The 14662-nt window shown below is 51.2% G+C and overlaps 1 protein-coding gene across 2 annotated transcripts in view; it reads right to left on the bottom strand.

The window, feature by feature from the left end:
* Window positions 1-14662, bottom strand: part of Plekhg1 (pleckstrin homology and RhoGEF domain containing G1) — a 174805-nt gene that overhangs the window by 21950 nt on the left and 138193 nt on the right. For both annotated transcript variants that reach the window (XM_048354285.1, XM_048354284.1), the window contains 6 exons: window positions 9637-9683; window positions 6277-6427; window positions 5044-5175; window positions 2493-2675; window positions 2292-2387; window positions 2085-2171 (listed from right to left, as the gene is read on the bottom strand). In XM_048354285.1, the coding sequence (XP_048210242.1) occupies window positions 2085-2171; window positions 2292-2387; window positions 2493-2675; window positions 5044-5175; window positions 6277-6427; window positions 9637-9683 (696 nt within the window). The remainder of the gene's footprint in view (window positions 1-2084; window positions 2172-2291; window positions 2388-2492; window positions 2676-5043; window positions 5176-6276; window positions 6428-9636; window positions 9684-14662) is intronic.

Raw genomic sequence — 14662 nt, 5'->3', positions numbered from 1 at the left:
TGGGAGTGGGGTTCTCATTGGCTTTCTGGCTGGGGCTGGCTTCAAGCCAAGATCTTCAGATCTCAGCCTCTGGAATAGCTAGGACTACAGGCGTGAGCGCCAGGGCTCAGCCCTGTCTCTTTACTCTGCTGAACTTCGTGGAAAGGAAAAAAACAAACAAACGTCCATACCCATCTCCTTTCCCTTTCGCTCTTCCTTCTCCTGTGACCCCTCTCCTTCTGAGTTGCCAAATGTATAATCTGTATTTCCCTTTGAATCTTTTCCTGAGTGTTTTTTAATAAAAACATGTTCATAGTAACATTTAAAAATGTTATGGTTATAAAGGTAATATATAGAAGAATTACCATTTATGTTGGTAATGGCTACATTTCTTTTTTTGGGGCAATGTCACCCCCTTCCTTTGCAATCTCCCAGTTTTCCCCTGAAAATCTCTCTCTCTCTCTCATTGATCTTGGCAAAACCCTTTCTCCCTCCCTCTTTGTGAGAAGTCTCTCCCTTTGTTAGCACTGCCTTTCTCCCTCCCCCGCCTCTCACTCCAGCGGTCCCTCCCCCACATTCCTCCCCTCCCCCCCTCTAGCACTCCTTGCAATTCCCAGGGGTCCTTCTCTCCATCCTGCTATCACGGGCTCTCCGGCAGGCTCCTGTGCTCCCAGAACCTGAATTTCCACCTGCACCCCACCTGCCAGCTCCAAGCATCCCACCCAACCGGTTCTCCTCTTGGCAGCAGGTCTGGGAACTCCCGGCACTGTGTCACGCTGCGGCTCCTGATTCATCCTGAATCTGTTCCCTCTGCTTGGTGGCGGGTCTTTTTCTTTTCTTTTTTATTGCCAGTCCCGGGGCTTGAACTCAGGGCCTGGGCACTGTCCCTGAGCTTCTTTTTTTTTTTTTTGCTCAAGGCTAGCACTCTGCCACTTGAGCCATAGCTCCACTTTGGGCTTTTTTCTGTTTATGGGGTACTGAGGAATCGAACCCAGGGCTTCATGCATTCAAGGCGAGCACAGTCTTATCCCCACTCCCAGCCAAGGTCAGTGGGCCTCTAGTCTTATCGGCAGGGGCTGGTCGGCCCCTCCCACGGGCCCAGCCTCCCCGAGACCCCGCCCTCCTACCCAGAGGCTGGTGGATCTGTCACTCACGGGTTTTTGTGTGACACCGCCGCAGGGCTGCCACCACCCCACAAGGAGCACACCGTTCAGGGGAGACACAGCCAGCTAGCTCGGTTGGCTGGAAATGCCTTTGTGGCCAGGCCTGGGCCTCCAGCCCACACAACTCCCACACCGACCCCCAGTGCCTATAGCACCTGCGCGGTGACCCGGATGACAGGTTCTGAGAGCTCTCTCGGGATTTCTACATTCATTCATTCATTCATTGTGCGATTACTGGGGCTTGAATTTAGGTGCTCTTCCTTAGCATAAGCATTCTGTCACTTGAGCTCTCCTTTCACTTCTAGCTTTCTGCTGGCTACATGGACCTAAGCGTTCAGGGAGCTCCCTGCGGAGACTGGCTTCGCATGGCGAGACTCAGATCTCAGCCTCCTGAGTAGCTCAGACTCGATGTTCTCTTTGCTCTCTGGGAGGCTCCTCAGTCTTTCCCTTAGGTCTTTGTCCTGTAATCTCCGATACGTACAGCAGCACCACCTCTAAGCAGCGCTGATCTCACGTGTGAATAGATTTTTTGAAAAGGCAGATGGAGGGTACCGTGGATCATTGTATTCCACGCTCTGAAATACTCTTTTTTTTTTTTTCCTTGTTGATCCTGGAGCTCAAACTCTGGGCCTTGGTGCTGCCCCTGAGCTGAGCTCCTTTTTGCATAAAGCTAGCACTCTACCCCTTGAGCCATCGTGCCACTTCTGTTTTTGTTTTTCCTGTGATTAGCTGGAAATGAGAGTCTTACAGACTTTCCGGTCCAGACTGGCTTCAAACTGTGCGTGCTCCTCAGCCCTCAACCTCTGGAGTAGCTAGGATTTCAGGCATGCGCTGTCGGTTCCCCGCCTGAAAGGCTCGCTGGAGGTTGGGTCGGGCTGCCTGGCTTGGACTTGCACCTTTTCCCGCATTGCTGTCGGCTGACCCCCCCATGGCTGGTCTCACCTTGGCTGGAATCTTCGCAGCGTGGTTCTCTAGGATGAGTCTCTTCAGGTGCAGGACCCAGAGGCGCTTATCTTGCTGGGATTTCGCCTGTGGGGCCGATGTGAACAGGAAGGCATCAGATGAGTGAAACCCTCAGGTAAGACGCGCCCTCTGAGTCCCCCCCCCCCCCGGCACCCCCAAGAGAAGAGGTCAGGGCCCTGCTGGTACCTGAACGGTGTGCTGGAGCTTGGGGTTCTTGTAGTGGAACACGGTGAAGCTGAGGGGCTCCTTGGGTATGACTTCCACCAGCATGAGGTTCCCGCACTGCCAGGCAGATGGAAGAGGGGTGAACCAGCTGCTCTGGAGAGCAAGGAAAGAGCACCCCCCTCCCCCCGCCTACCGTGGCCCTACACCTGTGTCCACACCTACCAGGATGTGAGCTTTGTAGGCGAACATGTCGTCTCTCTTCTTGGTGATGAGCAGCAGCTTGTCCAGGAGGAACAGCGTCCTCTCGTTCTTGGCCCTCTGGATGCGGAAGGTCCCCTCAAGCACCAGCTCGCCGTAGCTGGTCAGGTCTGGGCCCTTCCAGTTGGTGAGCAAGCTCTGGATCTCCTGCAAGAGACCACGGCGTGTCGGGACGAGGCAGGAGGCCGAGCGCGAGGGTCTGTCATGAGCCTCAAGGATACTTCAGGACGTATGGGTGGTGGCCCTCGGGTCATCGGGCGCCGATTGTGCTGGGGTGGAGTTGCTAAGTACGGATTTGCAGTCCTTGAAAATCCCAGGGCCACCAGGATGCGGCCTTCTCCCAACCTCCCCTTCCTTTTCTAGATAAAAGCCTTCCGTGTGGCTTCCTAAAATTGTGTGTGTACCTTGATCTCAGGGCCTCGCACTTTTCTTTCTTTTTTTTGGCCAGTCCCGGCGCTTGAATTCAGGGCCTGGGCGCTATCCCTGGGCTTCTTTTTGCTCAAGGCTGGTATTCTACTACTCGAACCACAGTGCCACTTCTGGCCTTTTCTGTGTATGTGGTGCTGAGGAATCGAACCCAGGGCTTTATGCATGCTAGGCAAGCACTCCACCGCTAAGCCACATTCCCAGCCCACAGAGCTAAGCACTTACTTAGCTTTGTCACTCCAGTGGCGCTCTACCACTCTGAGCCACACCAAACGTGGGCCATATTTTCTCGACCCATTCCTCTGGGCCTGGGGACCTCAGCTGATCCCAGCTGTTGTGCACAGTGCCACACACACAGACTGGTGTTTGAAAGATGAGGAAACGAAAACTCATGCGTGTGTACGTGAGCGGAGGGGCTCTGCCTAGCCTGGAGTTACTCTGGGCCTTTCTGTCGCCTCTTGGAGCTAACGCCTGGCCCCGTGTGGTTCCTTTGTTTAGCTTTTCGATGGCGCTTTTATTTTTATTTTCATTTGTAAAGCTTTTCAGGTAACTGGCCTAGCATCAATTCAAAGTTTCCGGGGACTTGGGGCCGGTCGTGACTGTGCTGATGGGACCTTCGCAATGCTCTCATCTAACTGTCTGGCACAGGAGGAAACCGATGGCCTGCATGAGAACTGCCTCTCAGGTGAAGCCACCTCGGTCTGGCTTAGCCTCCACGCCCTCACAGAGCCCCTGCTCCGCCAGCACTTGCACTGTGAACTCGTGAGAGAAGAATAGGGGCGTTACAGGGCTAAGACCCCTTTGTGCAACTACTTAAAGATAATAAAAACATAGCTGAGAAAAGAATTGCAATCTGTCTTCATAGAAGATTGGGCCCGGGGGCTGGGAATGTGGCCTAGTGGTAAAGTGCTCGTCTCATCATATACATGAAGCCCTGGGTTCGATTCCTCAGCACCACATATATAGAAAAAAGCTGGAAGTGGAGCTGTGGCTCAAGTGGTAGAGTGCTAGCCTTGAGCAAAAAGAAGCCAGGGACAGTGCTCAGGCCCTGAGTCCACGCCCCAGGACTGGCAACAAAAACAAAACCAAGGGCTGGGGATATGGCCTAGTGGCAAGAGTGCTTGCCTCGTATACATGAGGCCCTGGGTTCAATTCCCCAGCACCACATATACAGAAAACGGCCAGAAGTGGCGCTGTGGTTCAAGTGGCAGAGTGCTAGCCTTGAGCAAAAGGAAGCCAGGGACAATGCTCAGGCCCTGAGTCCAAGCCTCAGGACTGGCAAAAAAACAAACAAACACAAAAAAAAAACAAATAAAACAAAACATAGAAGATCAGGCCTTGTGGGAGATTCAGAATTTTAACTTGGATAAATCAAAAGGGCTATAAGTAAAGGATTAGCTTAAAAGTTACAGTACTGTGAGCTGGGTACCAGGAGCTCATCCCTGTAATTATAGCTACGCGGGAGCCTAAGAAATGAGGATCATGGTTCAAAGCCAGTCAAGGCAGGAAAGTCCACGAGATTCTTACCTCCAATTACCACCAAATATCTGTGGCTCATGTGGGAGAGTGGCAGCCTTAAGTGTACCCAGGCTCTGCGTTCAAGCCCCAGTATTGGTATGTATACACACACACACACACACACACACACACACACTTACAAGATGAGGCATGTGCTGGTTTGCTCCTGCCTGTCATTCTAGCTTGATGAAGGCTGAGATTCGAAGGATCACGGTTCTAGGCCAGCCCCACCCACGCAGACATGTCCACGAGACCCTGTCTACATGTAACGGGGCTGCACGTAAGGGGCACGTGCCTGTCCTCCTACCTAAAATAGGTAGATGGAGATTCAGAGCATGCCTGGGCAGGAAGGGAGGTCCGGTTCAGAGGTGAGGGAATCGCTGAGCCACCCTGAAGCCGTCCACCGAAACCAAAGGACCGAGTGGCCACCCAGCTCTGCCTTAAACAGCCACTGCCGCCGGGACTGGGGTCGGCCGTCCAGCCTTCCTCGGGGAGAACCCGCGGGAGCCCGACGCGACGCGTGCCCGCGTCAGCTCCGTGCAGCTCCGCGGTGCCGAGCGGCCCGGCTCACCTGCAGCCGGACGGCGTGCTCGTGCTTCCGCTTCATGTCATTGATGTGCCAGGCCACGCGCTGCATCGTGTCGATCGCCTCCAGCACCACCTCGTAGCCCTCCGTGTCCTTGTCCAGGTGAGTTTCTATTTCCTTAAAAAAGATAAAAATGGATGGTTTCCTATGTTCTCATACAGCCAATGAACACGTGGCGCATTTAGGATCAGCACTTTAATAAAATGTTTGTGCTGGACACCGGTGGCTCATGCCCACAATCCTAGCTACTCAAGAGGCTGAGATCTGAGGATCAAGACTCCAAGCTGGGCTGGGCAGGGAAGTCTGTGAGACTCTCCAATGAACCAGCAAAAAGCTGAAAGTGGAGCTGTGACTCAAGTGGTAGAGCTCCAGCTTTGAGCTAAAAAGCCAAGTGAAAGCATGAAGTGAGAACATGAGGCCCCGAGTTGAAGCCCCAGTACAAGGATGGAAGGAAGGGAGGGAGGGAGGAAGGGAGGGGAGGGGAGGGGTGGGGAAGGGGAAGGGGAGGGAAAGGAAAGGAAAGGAGGAAGAAAGGTTGACTGGGGATAGGAGTTCAATGGCGTTTTCTGCCCAGGCAGGTTCAAATTGTGATCCTTAGATCTCAACCTCCAGTGTAACTAGAATTACACGCGTGAGCCACCAGATCCCAACTTTATCAGCTTCCTTACAGGCCAAGGGAATTGGGGAGCAATGTCTATTTTTTTTGTTTCTTAAGCCTCCTTGGACTTTGCACAAGTCATGGAAAAATACTAGAAAGAGAAGAGATTCGGAGGTAATGCCGAGCCCAGCTCCGAGATGGTCTCTTCCGCTGCTCATCTGCGCTCTCCCTGTCCGAACTCTTCTGAGCCCGTGCAAGACCCAACCCACGACAGAGCATCCCCAAATGCCTACCGAGCCCAGGCTCATGGACATACACCAAGCCATGAAAAAAAAAAAAGCTGCTTTTCACTTGCAGTCACCATGGGAATGAAAAGTAATCGTTCCACTTAGCCGCTGTGGCTCTGCGGCGAGCTGAGCGTCTGAGCGTCTCTGGAATTCCTCAAAGTAGACCAGCACTAGTCAGGAGTGACGACAGAAATTGTTTCCAGGTGCGCACAGCTTTCCCTTGCGGTTTCTCCCAAACTACACACATGACAGACAGATGCACGCACGCACGCACGCACGCACGCACGCACGTACGCCTCACCCACTGGGCGGCTTGAGGACAGGCAAACTCACGTGCAGGAGGAGATGGTACTTGAGGATCCGCTGCACTGGCTTCAGGAGGTAGGACCCGAGGGGCAGCAGGTGCTTCAGGGCTTCTTGGCGCTCACGAAAGAATTTGGCCAGAACCTTGTCCCTCATGCATTCAGTTAGCACAGCCACTGACCTGCAGAGAGGACCAAATGGTGTGTACCTCAATGCCACCTTTCACTTGGGTATTTGAGATTGTGTGTGTGTGCGTGTGTGTACACAAACACACACGCACACACACACACAGAGGTGTCTGTGCATATGTCAATACAGGGGTTTAAACTCAGGGCCTGGGTACTGTATCTTAGGTTTTTGGTTTTTGGGTTTTTTTTAGCTCCAGGCTGGTGCTCTACTACTTGAGCCACAGCTCCATTTCCAGCTTTTTGCTGTGGAGTTGGAGGTAAAAGTCTCTTGGATTTGTTACTCGGGCTAGCCTTGAACCCCAATCCTCAGATCTCAGCTTTCTGAGTAGTTAGGATTACAGGCACGAGCCACCAGCATTTGGTTCTCCCAGTCTCTTTCTTTTCTTCTAGTATCAGGGTTTGAACTTGGGGCCTCATGCTTGCTTGTTTGGCCTGCTCAGTTTGTGCTCTACCACCCAAGCCATGCCTCCAGCCCGACTTTTTGCTGGTTATCCATGTGCCTTCAGATGGCTTGACATTGAAAGAGTGGACACCCTTATATAAAATTTTAAGATCTCACAACTTAGAAGGAGGCAGGGGAAAGTTATTTCATCTCCACATCATTAATAAAATTTCAAGATTAAGAAAAATAAAGCCAAGCAATAAAACAGAGTTGTTTAGAAAGAAGTTGAACAGAAGTCCTCCTAGAGTCCCTTTGGGAACCATCTGCGTTGAGAAAGACCTGTACAGACTGACTTATTTCTCCCTTGAGTCCAGAGTTTGAAACTCTTATCATGTGACTTGGGAACTTTAAAAAAAAAAAAAAAAAGCTATTTAGAGTCTAACTCCACTGCCCAGTAGCTCCTTGGCCAGCTTCAGCTCTTAATCAAGAACTAGAACCTTCCACAAATTGGGAGCCAGCAGAGCTCCAAGTTCCCAGAAAGCACCCGAGGGCAATGACCTGACCCCATTTGAGCCCCTCCCTGCGGGGGGGAGGGGGGAGGGGCTCCCGCCTCTTCACCAGGAAATCGCTGGGCATGGCTGGCATGAAGGAAGAGACTCCCACAAGGTGTGCCTGCCACAGATGGTATCACCAGCTAGATCCTATGTGGGGAGGACAACTGTCAGACAGGCTGTGACACCTGTCACTCTCAGAGCAAAGGGGCCAGAGACAGGGGCCCTATTTCATATTCTAGAAGATCTTATGCCCTCTAGGAACGTGTGATCCCTGATGTCTTCCTCGCGAAGAACACCTTGCGAGCATCTCTGATGTCTTCATGGGCAGACTCGAGGTGGAACAGAAATAACCATTCCTCTGGCAAAGTACCCTTAACGGAGATCACCAGCCTTTCCCTCGCGTGGATCTAGTTGCTTGCAGTCACAGGGTGCTGAGTTTGTTATATATTCATTGACACTTGTGTATTTGATCCTTTCAAAATCTCTCTCTCTCTCTCTCTCTCTCTCTCTCTCTCTCTCTCTCTCTCTCTCTCTCTCTCTCTCTCTCTCTCTCTCTCTCTCTCTCTGTCAGTACCAGGGTTTGAATTCAGGGCATATCACTTGTTTGGCTTGTTTGCTTAGCTGGCATTCAGCCATCAGTGCCACAACTTTGGCCCTGCTCCTTTGCTGGTTAATTTTGGAGATGGAATTTAGTGAACTTTCCTGTCCAGGCTGGCTGTAAACCAAGATCCTCCAGATCTCAGCCTCCTGAGTAGTTAAGATTATGGGCATGAACTAAGTGTCCGATAAATACCTTTTAGTAAGCTACATTGTCCTCTCCTCTCTCCTCTCCTCTCCTCTCCTCTCCTCCCCTCCCTTCACCTTTCTTTTCTCCTTTCCTTTCCTTCCACTTTTGCTAGCACTGGCGTTTGACTCAGGGCCTGCTTGCTATGTGGGGCTCTACTACTTTGAGCCATGCTTCCAGTCTCTGATTCTATTTTCCAAATCAGTTCTCAAGTTTGTACCTACAGCAAGTCTTGCATTGTAAGCCTACTACACATGCTTCCAATGTGGGATTGTAAATGTGAACCACCATGGTCAACATGTTGGGTAAGATGGGCTCTCATAAACTTTTTTGCCCTGGCTGGCCTTGTACCTCAGTCTGGCCAATTTCACCTCCTGGGTGGCTGGAATTACAGGTTTGCATCACCACACCTAGCATAAAATTGGAATTTGGCAATTGGGTGAGTTTATGTAAAGGAGTTATTCCTTCAAGTGATGTGTTTACAACAAAGCGTTCCCAGTCATCATCTCTCCAGACAGCCCCTCCACGAGCGCTGAATCTGATAATCAGGTCCAGAACTTGTTGAGTCTTCTGAGATGAAGTAGGTTTCCATTCCCTCAGGAAGAAGGGTGTGGTGTCAGCTAGGGGGGCTGACCGATTTCTCTGAATTACGGGGTGGGGCATGCTGGGTTTGGTTGAGTAGTTACGCGATTTAGTTGGGACATCCCACAATTTGCAGTTAGCATCGGCACTGAAATGAAGAAATGCTGCAGGAGAGCAAATGACTCAAGTGAAACTGCAAACTCTAGGCATGTCTACCAACAAGAGTGTAGGACAGGACACAGATAGGCGTGCAGGTTCCAGCCCCCTCCCTTCCTGTCCGAGGGCTTGAACTCAAGGCCTGGGTGCTGGCCCTGACCTTTTTTGCGCAAGGCTAGCACTCTAACACCTAAGTCACCACGCTACTTCCAGCTTTTTGGTGGTTAACTGGAGATTAAGAGTCTCAGATTTTCCTGCCCTGGCTGGATTTGAACGCTAATCTTCGGATCTCAGCATCTTGAGTCGATGGGATTATAGGCTTGATCCACTAGCACCCCGCTTCTCTCTTTCTTTCTTTTAAGAGAAATCTGGGGAAAGCAGGGCCGGCCACACAAATCACCACAAGCATAACCCCCTGACCTTTAGCTGAGAGGACGAGACTAAAATCCTCCAACGGAGAGCATTGGTCATCTGGCCGCTTCAAGGACCTTTACTACAAACTGGCTCTTGGGGCCATTCCTGACCTCCTCCTCTCAAACGTCCTTCTGGCAGAGGTTCCGAGCTTAGCCTGTAAACTTTTCTCTCCGGTGTGTCCCACTACCCTGGGCCCCCTATAATCTGTTCTTAGCACGTGTTGCATTGCCTATCTTTTTCAGGACTCCTGAGAACATGGACATCGAATCTCCTGACTTAAAATCCCACGGATCAGAAATGATCTCGAGTCCCCTCACCCGTCGCCCGTACCTTGGGTAGTTGGTGCAATACTGGGTATAAATGTGGAACTCTTCACTCTGCAAGGAAACAAAAGAGACTTTTATAGACAGAGAAAAGGCCCCACAAAGCAATGTGTATTCGAAAACAACAAAAGGAGGCACTCAGGCCTTTAAAATCGATTTCTCCAATCCCACTGGCCTGTCTCCTGAACCTCTGGGGCCGTCTTCCGGGTCCCCACCTCACACGCGTGCCCCTGAACTCATCTGGGGCTAAGAAAACCTTTACAGAATATCTGCGCTGGTCCAGGGAATCTGAAGATGAACGGGAAGATGAACATTATTTCTGGCCCAGGGTGCTCTGCTGGATGGGAGGAAATCGAAGCAGCATCTTCGACGCCCCACGGTAAAGGCACTGAGCATGTGCAGGGGCTGAGTCTCAAGGCTGGATCTGCACAGCTCCTCTGCCTGATGGGGCCCCACCTTCCTGGCCTGTGCCCTGTGGCTGATTTTTAGGCAGATTCCAGTCTGGGATTCCAGTCGCGGGCCTAACCTTGTTTGAGTGCCTGGCTGCGCCAATGGTTTCCATTCTAGACATCCCTCACACTCAATGCTGACCTCTCTGACCAAAGGACAGCAATGTTTCTGTTCATCTGTCTGTCTCCACATTGAGTGACAGTCCCTACAGGGCAGGGAGCACATGGTGTTCTTCTGGCTTACAATGTTTTGCTGTTGATTATGGGTCTTGAACTCAGTCCCTGAGTTCTTTTGCTCAAGGCTAGTGCTCTACCACTTTAAGCCTCAGCACCACTTCTGATTTTTGAGTGGTGAATTGGAGATTAAAGTCTTATGGGGATTTTTCTGTCTGGGCTGGCTTCAAACCGTGATCCTCAGATCTCAGCCTCCTGAGTAGCTAGGAGTACAGGCATGAGACACAAGCACCTGGATCACAGTGGATTTTTTTTCTTTTGGCCAGTCCTGGGCCTTGGACTCAGGGCCTGAGCACTGTCCCTGGCTTCTTTCTGCTCAAGGCTAGCACTCTGCCACTTGAGCCACAGCACCACTTCTGGCTGTTTTCTGTATATGTGGTGCTGGGGAATCAAACCCTGGGCTTCATGTATATGAGGCAAACACTCTTGCCACTCGGCCATATTCCCAGCCCCCTTACAGTTTTTGTAAGTCTTTTTTTTTTTCCTTTTCCCTCTTGGTTTTTATTTTATTTTTATTTATTTTTGTGCCGTCTTGGGGCTTCAACTCAGGGTCTCACACTTTCTTAGTTTTATCCCTGAGGCTGGTACTCTAGCACTTAAGCTACATCACTACTTCCAGCTTTTGGGTAGTTAATTAGAGGTAAGTGTCTCACAGACTTTCCTGCCCTGGCTGGCTTTGAACTGTGATCTTCAGAGCTCACCTCCTGAGTCTCAAGGATTACAGGTATGAGCCACAGGCACCCTGTCTCTCTGGGCCACTTCACCTCACTAGCGAGAGCATCTGGTTCCTGTGGCCCTCACCATTTTAAGCCATTCCCAGAGCTCCACAAGCACAGGACTTCAAACACATCGCCATGAATTCTCAACTTCATATACAGTGGAAGAGACAAACAGAGGGCTTCCTTGCTTCTGAAAAAGCAAAGGATCACCACACAAATGCTATCCCAGCAACCAGCGGAGTGCCACCGCCCGGCACTGCCTTTCTATCTGTTGACTCTAGAAACCAGCCTGGGCTCCAGGGAGGAGAAAGGCAAAGCGTCCGGGTTGAGGTCCTGTAGGGAGGGGGCATGAGGTTGGAGCCTTCCTCCCCGCCTGGCTCGCACTGGCTCAGCCCCCTGCTTCCCTTTCCTGTCCCTGGGGATGAGCAGTGTAGCGCTGCCTTCCGGTGGCCCTGCCTCCTTCTTCTCTGCAGGGGTCGGGAAGGAGCCCAGGGCCTTGGGAGTGTGCTAGGCAAGAGCTCTGCCACAGCTCTACTCCAGCCCCTCGGGCTGCCCTTCCTTACACCGTGGGACCTCAGCAGTCATGGAAAAGGCCAAAACACTGGCCTGTACCACAGTATGTTTTGGTTGTGTCACAGGGTTCACCCACACACATGTACTCCTATCGAGGCCACCAGACAGCTGCACCATCAGATTTGGTGACATCATGGCTCAGTTCCTATCTGGGAGATCTGGATTTTAATCAGCTGTCTGGCTTGAGGGGAAAATCCAATGCAGATTCGAGTTTAGACATGTTAAGCTCTGTGAACCTTACAGATACGGGCTGTACAACAGAAACCAACAGCTTCTCAGTTGATGAACGCATAAATGCCATTCGCTATTATATTTGCTACCCCTTAGCCCTTTCACACACATAGGGGAACATATTGTATGGATTAGAAGAAAACTCGATATTGCCTTCTAGCTATCTGAGTCCTTCAGACTGTAATTAGAGGCACTGCTCCTCCCAGGAGCACCTGCTCTGTTTCTGACCTAGGCTGGTTCACTCCTCCCTAGGGAACCGGGTGGACAACCCCGCCCCCCCCCCAGGAGGTCACCATACTGATGGCAAACTTAGTGTGGACACCTGACCTGCACAGTGTGCCGCAACCCACAACATCTGGATGCCAGTGCCCGCCCGTCCCCCCCCCCCCCCCGCCTCCGGAGCGGCTGGGGTTACAGGTGCGCGCCACCACGCCTTTGGAGACACTTCACTATGAAAGATCCAAACCAGACGTTCCTCGGGGCCGACTGAGCACCCACGGAACTCCCGGGAGAGGCAAGGGCAGGGAAGGAAGCACCCCCCTCTCCCTCTCCCTCTCCCTCACACGCAGTGACTCCTGGGAAAGTGTCTCCCTGGACACTGAGTCCATAAGGAGAGTATGGAGACGGTGACATGGACTTGACAGGAGTACCCATAACCGGTGAGCACCCGCCCCAATGTGTGGGCGGGATGTGTGCCCGTGGGTAACGTGCGCACGCGTGTGCTCCTGTGTGAACACGCATGCACACACGTGCCCATTCGCCTGGGCTCTGAAAGCAGAGAGGTACACACAAACAAGGGGCTGAGCAGTGAGGGACAGGAAGGGACGGGGAGGAGTTGGGGTCGGAAGCTTTAGCGTCTCCCTCCCCCACAGTGCGCAGGTTCAGCTGCTGACAGTCGCCAGGAGGGCTGGGCACCAGGGCGGAGGTGAAGAGAGGACACATTCCTTCCAGGTGCTTCCAGGTGCTTCCAGAAGCCTGGGAGCAGACCTGCGTCTGTGGGAGCAGCTTGTTCCTGCCTTGTGGAGAACTCTTACGTCTGTCAGAACTGTCTGTTCCTTACCGTCCTGGGAGTAGTAAGAAACAATAGTATTCTACTTTCCTCTGTGAGGGTTTCCTCAGCCATACATATAAATAACCACAAAAGCAAGCTAGGTCACGTGCGATGGTATAGCGCAGTGATACGGTGCTCACCTAGCATGCTCAAGGCCCTGGGTTCGATACCTAGTACCACCTCCCTACCCAGCACACACAAATACACACAGAAGAGGGGGAAAAAAAAAAAGCCAGCCAGGTCAAAGATGACTCTCTGTGTCAGCTCCACTGATTCAGATAAAAGCAGAAGTCAACAGCCAGCTTTACTTCTTTCACTAATGACCTCTCAATTAAAGCAATTTTCCATTGCTCCCCGAACGGAGCAGAGCAGCTGGTGATGGTTCAGAAAAACACAACTTCTTCTAAATTTCAGGGTGCTGAGTGACGAGTGGGCCCCGTAGGTAGAACCCGGGCTCGCCCCCTCCACTCCCTGCTCCCATGTGAAGCGGGGAGCACTCAAGTCGCTTCTAATTAAATTTGGCAACATTACAATGAAAAAAAAATGTACAAGATTTGGGAGTTGGCAGGGAGGCACACAAACAAACTTTTATGGGAATAATTAAACCCGAGTAAAGTGGAGGCTGGAACATCTTTAATCAGCTTGTGATTACAGTTACCAGCAAAAGGCAAATGTTTCTGAAAGCTCTGGCCTGGTTTATGGGCTGCGGTTATTTTACCATGCCTTCTGTGATACACTTAGCCTATTTATTTATTTATTTTTATAGTTTCTCCCTTCCCCATTTGCTTTCTCTTTCTCACATGCCTACCCTGTAGGACAATCTACCTTTGTTAGATTGTCTACCCTGTAGACAAATCCAACTGGCAACCTGGGAAAAGAATGGGTAGGTGTAAGCATGTGTGCACAAATTTTTTCCATGTATGCATACATGGGCATAGGCAAAGTCAGGAAGGGTGATGTTTGTGTTCAAAGCCACTGGATGGACCTGGAGCCCCTAGCAATGAGCGTGTGGACCGAGAGAGGGGCAGGTCAGCTGTGGACCCTTCCTTCCTTCCTTCCTTCCTTCCTTCCTTCCTTCCTTCCTTCCTTCCTTCCTTTCTTCCTTCCTTTCTCCCTCCCTTCCTCCCTTCCTTCCTTCCTTCTGGACTTGAGGCTGTAAATGAGGTGCTCATTCATAGTGGGTCCCAAAGCATCATGACCTTTGCTCTTACACTTGTGTCCATTTCCAACCTTTATATAAATGTAGAAAGTACAATGAAGTGTGGTTGCAATACAGCTTCGGCTGGCCATTTTCTAAACCGAAACTGCTGAATTTCCAAGAGAAACAAGGTCAGGGTTGAGAAAGTACTGCAGTCGAGGAACATTCTCTTCTCCCAAGTTCACAGCAAGAACACACCGCCATTTAAGTTTGCGAAGGCAACTCAATTCCCTATATTTTTCTAGGTCATGCATGTAGCTTAAGAAAAATGGAGGAGCCGGGTGCCACTGGCTTGTGTAGCTACTCAGGAAGCTTAGATCTGCCACTCTGGGCAGACAAATCTAAGAGACTCTTTATTTCCAACTAACTGGTAAACGGCAGAAGTGAGGCTGTGGCTCAAGTGGTACAGCACCAGCCTTGAGCAAAAAAGCCAAAGAAGAGCACAAGGTCCTGAGTCCAAGACTCAGTACTGGCATGGAAACAAAAACAGAAATGAAAACTAAAGGCAAACTGGGTGCATTTTTTAAGATATATGAGATGAATTCTGCTTCTCTTTATCCCTCCAAAGATGTAAACAT

The sequence above is a fragment of the Perognathus longimembris genome, chromosome 9, assembly GCF_023159225.1.
Source record: "Perognathus longimembris pacificus isolate PPM17 chromosome 9, ASM2315922v1, whole genome shotgun sequence".
NCBI classification, from domain to species: Eukaryota; Metazoa; Chordata; class Mammalia; order Rodentia; family Heteromyidae; genus Perognathus; species Perognathus longimembris.
This window is presented reverse-complemented; position numbering and strand designations above follow the sequence as displayed.